This window comes from Centroberyx affinis, unplaced genomic scaffold, assembly GCF_046629955.1.
Source record: "Centroberyx affinis isolate AG114_WGS23_722 - 3 ecotype Tasmania unplaced genomic scaffold, CSIRO-AGI_Caff_v1 ptg003292l_1, whole genome shotgun sequence".
NCBI lineage: Eukaryota > Metazoa > Chordata > Actinopteri > Beryciformes > Berycidae > Centroberyx > Centroberyx affinis.
This window is the reverse complement of record NW_027281303.1, coordinates 12,501-22,156: the sequence shown is the minus strand read 5'-3', so window position 1 is coordinate 22,156 and position 9,656 is coordinate 12,501. Positions and strand designations below refer to the sequence as shown.

At 44.6% G+C, this 9,656-nt stretch overlaps 1 protein-coding gene across 1 annotated transcript; it reads left to right on the top strand.

Annotated features, from left to right (window-relative positions):
• Positions 1–3,804: 3,804 nt before the first annotated feature.
• Positions 3,805–7,074, top strand: LOC139660419 (mastermind-like protein 3; the record flags this gene model as incomplete). Its single annotated transcript, XM_071538563.1, has 2 exons — positions 3,805–4,617; positions 6,121–7,074. Coding segments are annotated over exons 1-2 (1,767 nt in total), but the record flags the coding sequence as incomplete, so codon positions are not given.
• Between the last annotated feature and the right edge of the window lie 2,582 nt (positions 7,075–9,656).

Below are 9,656 nucleotides of genomic sequence, written 5' to 3'. Positions count from 1 at the left end.
TGTCAAAGAATACAGAGAGACGCAGGGAAAACAAGCAGCGCTCTCTCTCTCCCCCCCCTCTCTCTCTCTCTGTCTTTGCTCTTTTACATCCTCTAGTCCCTTTTATTCGATGCTCTTTTCCTCTCGCTAAGCACTCCAGTCTGATTAAACTACTTGAAAATTCTTTGTCACTGATTCTCTATACCTTCCTTCTCTATCCTCATCTTCACCTCTCTCTCTCTCTCTCTCTCTCTCTCTCTGCGATCATCTCTCAATTCAGTTTGGTTCAAAAATGTTTTATTGGCGTCAAAAAAGTAGATCATATCTCAATAATTCAGAGATATAATGAGGCTACCAATTATGTTTAAAGATACAATTGTTGATGAACTGTTTATAATTAATATTAATATACAGTATTTTATATTGGCTCTTTATTAGCGCTTTATATTAGGTTTTGTGATTGTTCCTTTCGCTGTCCCTCAGGCTATGGCATGCTGACACATACAGTACTGAGCAGATAGACCAGCAGTCCATCTCTTTTTCTCTCTCACCCTGGCTCTGCCTCTCTCTCTCTCTCTCTCTCCTCTCTCTCTCTCTCTCTCTCTCTCTCTCTCTCTCTCTCTCTCTCTCTCTCTCTCTCTCTCTCTCTCTCTCTCTCTCTCTCTCTCTCTCTCTCTCTCTCTCTCTCTCTCTCTCTCTCTCTCACACGCTTTTTTCTCTATCTCTTTGTCTCTCTGTCTCCCTCTTTCTTTCTCAATCTCTTGGCTTCAGGATTTTTTCCAAGTAGGCTCAACTATTTCTTTTTTACACAGGTGGGTGTGTATGTAAAAGAACCTGTGTGTGTGTGTGTGTGTGTGTGTGTGTGTGGGTGCTATAGTTCACACCACCTGGATAATTAGGGGAGTTTTTATAGGTGGGCTTTGAAAGGCGAGTCTGTTATTATCAACATGAGTCACTGGCATTTAGGGAAAGCCTGTAATATACACACACACACACACACACACACACATGCACACACACACACCCACACAGTATGTAGTGGTAACCAAACTCTCATAGGCTAGATCTGAATTATTTAGACACATTGATTGGAAGACCACACACACACACATAAATACACACACACATAAATACACACACACATACAGTAGACGAAGCGGTGTCGTGACTGTGGAGATGTGTGTTTTCCTCAGTTGTTCCTCTTGTGGCTACACCAGCTTAAGAGTTCAAGCCACACATACACAAACACACACGCACACACACACAGGCACAGTGTAGTTCTGGCTGTCGATATTAATAGTGTTTATCATGCCATAAAGATAATTAGGCTGACTGTCAGTCATCATAGAGAACAGAGGGGAAAGCCAACCTGACAGCCCCCCCTCCACACACACACACACACATACGCACACACAAACACACAAAGACACACACAAACACATTCTCTCTCACACACACATACGAACACAGACACACAAAGCGGCAAGCCAAGAAAGGACGATTGGTGTGTGTGTGTGTGTGTGTGTGTGTGTGTGTGTGTGTGTGTGTGTACGACATACGAGTGCACATATATGTGTGTGTGTGTGCATGTGTGTGTCTGCCAGCTTGAGGTGGGTCCACCTCAGGGTCAGAATACAATCTGAATATATTTTGTCTGCCGTTCCATCTGAATAACAAAGAGCGAAAAGAGCCAAGCGTGCATTTGTGCACGTGCGGGCGTCTGTGGTGTTTTTGTGTGTGTGTTTGCGTGCGCTTGTGTGTGTGTGTGTGCACACGTGTGTGTTTGACTCTTTCACATATGACAGCTAAGAAAAAACACCTTACAAAATATTTTACTGCTCCTCAGCTCATTTTTTTTTTTTTACAGAAGACTGTTTGAAATGTAGATGTGTGTGATACACATATTGTATGTAGCTTGCAAACTGCTTAAATCTATGTGTGTTTGTGAGTCTGTGAGTGTGTGTGTGTGTGTGTGTGTGTGTGTGCAATAACCCTCAAGCTTTGACTGAGAGAAATGAGGTAGGAGGGAGGTTTTACACATTGTCAGTTTGTCATCACGTTCATTGTTTTCCTCCCTTTTGTACATTTACATTTACATTTACATTTTGATTTAGCTGATACTTAGTAGTACTTATAGTGAGTGAGCAGGTAGAGGATCAGTGTCTTCATCAAGGACACTTAGACAGGTTCCATGACTGTCGTAAGGCTGAAATATTAATTATGCATAATTGTGTTGCTATATTAGTTTTCACTCAGCGATCATAGAGTTTTGCAGTATGGAAATATGTATATATATATATATATATATAGGCTATATATATACCACACAGTATATACAGTATATATATATATACACACAGTATATACAGAGTATACAGTATATATACAGTATATATATATAGAGAGAGAGTAAAATAATTTGCAATAATTTTGCAATATGCCATATTGTACTTCAAGGGCCATATAAGCACATTCTCTGACTTAATCCTGGATTCATTCAGAAATTCATTCAACATAAATATGAAAAAATATATCTATAGCAATCATTCCTTGCATAATGATATAAAAATTGATGAAAATCAGTGGAATCCTATGGTTTTTACGCAAAGATCACTTTTTCATGAATCACAATTTTGGCTTGGATTTGGATGAAAGCACAAAATTTGTGCCCTAAGACCCTTTCATAAATGAAGTCCCCGCTTCCCATCCGTCATTTTAATAGCATCTACTATTTCTCCACCAACTTCATTAGGGTATGAAATTAACAGGAGTTAGGGGTAAAATTGAGCCTGAAAGTTCATAAAATGGCCCAGAAATTGAGTCACAGGTACAAAAAATGTCCTAAAGAATCGCAGTTCATTGTATTCCCACTGTCATAATTAATGTAAATGTGTGTCTATTTTCAAATGAGGGTTGAAATTAAATTGCCCATTAAATGCTGAAGAAAGCCCCCAGAAAAAGTTTATGTACGTAAAAAAAAAGCTTCTATAAAGGAAGTTAATTTCCTATTTCTACCTTGTTTATTGTTTATTTCGCTTCACTCTCCTTACTCCACTCCTTTCATCAACTTTGAGATTCTCACTCTCCTTTCTCCCTCGCTCTGTCTCAGTTTCTGTCTGCAATCCCTCTCTTCCTCCTTTCCTCTCCCTCCCTGGTCTATGATAGTGATTACCCTAACTGCCAGCCGTCGTTCGTTAGCACCCTGTCGTTATCTCGTCTGTGCCTTGACAGAGGCAGTGAGACTGTTAGGTTTAGCGGACTGTGAGGTGGCTGCCTAAGTCTAACTGTGGGCTGGGGATTTAGATGGAACTGCTGGTCTGCCCATTGGCTGATGCTAATGACTGGGAGAACACTACAGATGGAGCAAACCGCTCTTATGATCTTTCTATCTCCCTTCCTCCCTCCTCAGAAAACCTGGCTGAATCCAGCCTGCTGGGATTGCTAATGGAGAGGGCAGCTTTCCTTGTCTTTCCTTTCCTCCTCCTTCCTTCGACCCGCTCTTAGTCTTTTACACTATGTATAGGAATACGTGTGTGTGTCTGCACATGTGCTTGTGCAATTGTGTGCACCGTGCAAAGGACATGCTCCCTCTGAGAACTCAGTGGTTTGATCATTATTTCAGCCAGATTGAATCCATCCTGGAGGAACAATTGATTTGTCTTGGAACTATTTTGATTTTGAGTGCATCTCTCTCTCATTCTCATCACTATCCTTGACGTGTGTACTGTATTGTAGACACAGTGAAGCAGCCTGTTATCGTATTGATTTGGTATCTCATGTCATTACCATCCTTAGCAGCCTGAAAAACCACAGGAAGTTTTCATAATGCTAAAATGTCCCGTCTCTGGATTCCCTCCGGCCACTAATCCACTTCCTCTTTCCTCTCTCCTACAGCTCCAGGAGACTGTAAAGAGGAAACTGGACAGCGCACGATCGCCCCTCAACGGTGACCAGAACGGCATCTGTGATGGAGGCAGCTACTCGCCGACCACCAAACGGGTACGGAAGGAGGGTGCCAGCGGTTTGGACTCGCTAACTGGCCTCCCCAATAACAACAATAACAACAATGTTCCGCCCATCTCTCCACTGCATCACCAAATGGACATTAAGCCCTTACTGGGCGGGCCCAACGCCTCAGCTGGCAACAACACTACAAACAACGGCAACCACGTGTCGAGTCGGGCGCAGGACGAGCTGGGCAAGAACGGAGGCAGCCATCTCCCGGACATCAAGCTGAACGGCTCGCTGGACCTGGAGGACGGCTTCAGCCTCCTCAAAGACCTGAAGCAGGAGCCGCTGGATGACGCGGGCGGGATGGAGTCCTCCGATCCCCAGTCTCTGTCCAATCAGAACAAGCTGTTCTCTGACATCAACCTCAACGACCAAGAGTGGCAGGAGCTGATCGACGAGCTGGCCAACACCGTGCCGGAGGACGATATGCACGACCTCTTCAACGAGGACTTCGAGGACAAGAAGGAGGCCGAGTTTGGCAGGCCGGCAAACAATCAGACACCCGGCCCGCAGGAGGCGGCGGGGAACACGACGGCACCAGGAGGCGGGACGGCACCCACAGCAGCCCTGCCTCCTCTTCCTCAGCCTCCACAGGGAGGCCCACAGGTTCCCATGGGCTCACCACAGGTCAGTACCGAGAACGACCTCATCGAGTTCCTACAGTATAGTGCATGATTAAAATATCACATAATTCTGACATTTTTTTAAGAGGTATAATGATATTTGACAGCATGTGGTTTTTCCAATCCATGACTTGCAGTGACGTCACTGTGATGAGAGAAGGGCCTATCACTGTTTTATTTAATAAAGTACTTAACTTACTGAGTACCAATTAAAATGCCTGTCATATGTTGTACCATTGGTTGTAATAATCATGTCATTATTGAGGAGGTGAAATTGCACTGTTAGCCCACTGATAAAAGAGGGACATGACATAGTAGCAACAATTTATGAACGTTGTCTTACCTGCCCAGTAATCAGGAACAACTATTCCTTTTGAAGATGAAGCACTTGGATAGTTCACCCACCCTGAAGTAAAACACCTAAATGCATCGGTATTTAGGCCTTAAGGGTTTCACCAGTATATGGAGACGGGTTGTGAATAAGATGTTTGTATTATCATGAAACGACAGATCAGAGAGTTCATCTTCAAATGTAAGTGGTGTCAGATGTTGGTGGCAGAGAGTAAGGGTCACATCCTCCAAGGACTGAAACCTTTTTTTTTAAAATACCTTTCCTTTTCATCCAAAGGCAAGTGAGACATTTCCTTGTTGGTCTCTTGTTCTATAGTCTTTGGTTATGATGGAACGTTGTTTTGGGAGTTAATGTAGGACTCAATATGGCAGCAACAACAAAACACTGATGTCATGGATACAAATTACAGTTAATGAAACATTATTGACGATAGGATATCAGATAATGAGTTCACACCAGTTTGTCCTCCATTCAGATTGCCTACTGTTTTCATTGTACTAATTTGATGTGCAGAAAAAGAAACGTATTATGCATATAGTAGCCTATGTGGGATGTATGTGTATATGGTTTTGTAAGTTAGCCGTATGGTATTTTGGTCTGAGGGAGATGGCATCAGGGAAAACTACGAAATTATTCCCCTGGAGTTGGGAACAGATCTTAATAAATGTTTCTAATGTTTTGAAAAATGCAAAGAATGCTTTATTTGGGCCCAATTAATTCAAAGTCCAATTATTTAAAACAAAGCAGATGCTTTTCATTCTTTCAAATTTACTCTGTTGGAAAACAGACCCTTTCCAACTGTAAAGGCTTATTTTTCTCCTAATCCCTTGTTAACGCTGAACAACTCATGTTAGCGGTATGTTTCTTAACTGGGTAAATTTGACAGGCTTTTTATTCCAAAGGGACAGTCGCAATAGGATTTTTTGAACCGATACCAATCATCAATTCCTTAGTAAGCAGCTTGGGTAACATATTTTCAATATATAGAAAATGTTTTCTGCATCACCAAATCAGACTTTAGATCAAAAGCTGGTAGGTTTATATTAAGAGTTAATAGCCTCCATTACATGCCAATAGGTGGCTAATTGATCAGAACACAGCCATGATTCGCACAGCCAGGATTCTTTGTGTTTGACACCTCCATCTTCTCCCCAGGTCCGACCGTCATCCTCAGGCCCTCAGTTTGCCACCGCCGCCAACGGAACGCCTCCCCAGCAACCTTTGCAGCAGTCCCCAGCAGTTGCCATGGCATCTGGTTCCCCATTACACAATTGCGTGGCTCGCTCCCCTCAGACCCCCACCCAGGCCCAGACACAAGCCGTCTCTAGGCCTGGGAATGGATTCATGATGAACCCAGGCCCAGGGGTGGGTCAGGCAGGCACAGGACCCGGAGGGGCTGGGGTTCCCCCTGGAGGTCAGCCGGTGGGGCCGGTGACGCCTGAGCTCTCTCCGGCAGAGCAGCTGAAAGCCATGGCCGCTCAGCAACGTGCGAAGCTGCTGCAGCAGAAACAACAGCAGCAACAAGCTAACTGGTCGCCTGCAGGCGCTCCAACCAGCCCCTACAGCTCGGCTCCCTTTAACCAAGACAAACCCAATAGCCCTATGATGTACCCACCGCAAGCCTTTAACACGCCACAGGGCCCCCTAGTGGCTGGGATGACCCCCAACAATGGGCCTAAAGCCCCCATGAACAACTACCTCCCTCAGAACCACAACCACATGGGCATGATGGCCCAGCAGCAGCCAAACAGCATTGGCCAGAACGCCCTCTCCAAACAACAACAACAGCAACAGCAGCAGCAAACAGCAGCCATGTTGTCCTACAACAACACCAAACCGCTGAGTCACTTCAGCGGCGCTGGGGTTGATCACATAGGCCAGAGGATGACTCCGCCCATGGGAGGGACCAACCAGGTCAAGAACCCCATGATGCCTCCCTACATTGGCGGAGGAGGAGGTGGGGGCCAGGGGGCGGGGCCAGGCCAGACACAGGGGCCAATCCCAGGGCAGACAGCCCACCTGAGTGAGGAGCAGAAGAGGATGTTGCTGATGAAGCAGAAGGTGTTGAACCAGAACATGCCCTACAGCACCATGCAGCCTCATGGGCAGGTAAGGCAACTGTTTAACGCTCTCCATCGACATCAAGCTGGGTCGGCTGAGTTGTTTGCATTGCATTGTTGTTGTTGAAGTCAACACTCTTCCCTCTGCTTTGGCCCAATGGGAAGGTCCGGTTCAATCATAGTTTGTCCATACCTTGTGTTCCAATTCCAGAAGCATTCCAACAACCTGGCCGTCAGATGAAAACTATAGAAAGCAGTCTTTGTGGAGATGAGGCAGTATTTTAAATACCATGTTTAAGGGTGATGTGTTACAGAACACTCTGCATATGGCCTTGGAAGGAGAAAGGAGCTCCTTACAGGTTTTGTCTGTCAAAATCCTTGGGCCCTGAAACAGAAGAGCTCTGTTGAAGCATTGGTTCTACTTTGGAGGACAGTTGCCATTGTCCACCATTGTCATTATCAACTGCCTATAGTAGATTTCCTACATATTTCCTATTTTTATGAATATTTGGATTCAGGATTTTTTTATTAAACACTTGTAATGGACAATGGCTCAAAAGCAAAATAAAGAGCTTATGTTATTTACACTATCAGTTGACCTGGAGAGAGAGAGATTACCAAACATGGATTGCTGTTTTATAAAAATCTTCCAGAGGTGCAGCCAGGGAAGGTAAAATGGCGGTAGTTGCCCCAGCAACAAGCCAGGGCTGGGAATAGGCATAGGAAAATGGCCTGTCTAGAGTGTATTGATGCCTCTGCAACACTAGCAGCACTGGTAGCCCCCCCCCCTCCCCCAGACACACAAGCACACACACATACACACACACAACACCGAACACCAAAGCTAAACGGCTTCTTAGCTCATATCCCCAATCTGTCACAGTTGACTGATGGCTGAGATTGGAGCGCTAAGCCAAGCTAGCTGCTGTCATTACCGCAAGCCCACCTCGGGCAGTTTGTTTCCCTAGCCTAGCGACCAGCCAGCCCACTCCAAACGCTCCACTGGTTCAGCCAGGTGTCACTCTATCACCTCTTCAGGACAGAGGGTGTTAAGGAACTGTTTTGGGCCATACCTTAACAACTAAACACCTACACAAGTGAAACCTCACGCCCTTATGGTTTTTCTCATGGTATTGTTCATTACCTCATGGCCAGTGCATTACGGTCAATAGAAAGTGTGTGTGCATGTTTGTTGGTGCACACAAGACTTGTTAATGCCGTCTCTCGCTCTCTCTCTCTCTCTCTCTCTGTGTTGCGTTGTCTTTCTCTCCCACTGCCTCCTCCATGTTCATGATATGGCTACAGTCAGTCACCTCGACTCCTCCCTCCCCCCCGGTGATCTCTGTGTCTCCTGTCCCGCTCCTCCTCTTTCCTCCCCCTCTCATCCCCCTCTCTCTCTCCCTCTGCCAGAGACACTCAGCACCAATAAAGGAGCAGATTTATTAAAATGGGGCCTTTGTGGCTGCTGCCTGGAGGGCTGTGTGTTTGTGTGTGTGTAGGTGTGTGTGTGTGTGTGTGTGTGTGTGCGCACGCAAGTATGTGCACGTGTGTTTGTGTGTGTTTTAGAGAGGGAGGGGGGGAATGGAGAGATTTATTTGAGCGAGCAGAGGAGAATTGGAGAAAGGGGAGAGAGTGGAGAGGGATGTGTAGAGAAGAAAAAGAACGACTTAAAGGAGGAAGGCGAAAGCAGAGAGAGAGAGATTTATTTTAGAGGGAAGACGGAGCATATTAAAAAGAAAGTCAAGGGCCTGGAAAGAGAGAAATTCGTGAGCAAGGCAGAAAGGAGTGCGGATAAAGGGGAGATGGAGGGAGTCAAAAAAGGTGGAGAAGTGGAAAGACAGACTATAGGAAAACAAAATAAATTGTCATAATTCCACCAAGCTTCTGAAGTTGGAGAGTAACGGATACCTCAATAGAAAATATTCTCTGCTCTAGTTGCATCTAGCGTGTTCATGTGGCGACTGTAATTGCAAATAGTGTTCTACTGGATGGAACATCTTGTTAAATGTGCTGACAGCATGTGGCAGATGAAGATGAGCTTTACGTGTATGTTTAGGTTGTAAAAAATCTTTACGTTTGCAATGTTTGGGGAGCAAAATTTTGAGTTATGATGGGCTAAGAATCTTCTAAAGAGGTTAGTTTCCATCTTGAAGTGAAGCTCCTTATGTTCATATTTTTAAAACGTAAAACGTCAAAATAAATTCCACACTGGAGCCGTAATGTAACCAAACTTGGAAACATGGCTAAAAGCTAGGACAATATGAATCAGTTCCTTGTCAGCTCTGCTCGGAAATCTCCTTGTTAGCATTGAATCCCACTTGCTTCTGTAGTAGAGCAGTTGCTGGCATGTTTGTGCATTTGTTGTCATGCCCTTTGAAGGTGAGATAGCCTATTACTTAGCTGAATGATCTCTTAGTATGGAATGTGTATTGTAATTATTACTTTTAGCTTTGGTATAGTGCTCAAACTGCAAGGCTAGTATGCACTAGAAATGCCTTTATCACTGCTTGATGTTTATATATAATGAACCAACAGATTGCAGATAAGAGATTTCATGATTCAACGGCATTGCTTTGATTAACTTAGTTGACAAGTTAATCAAAGCAAGCAATAAAGTCAACACACTGTCTA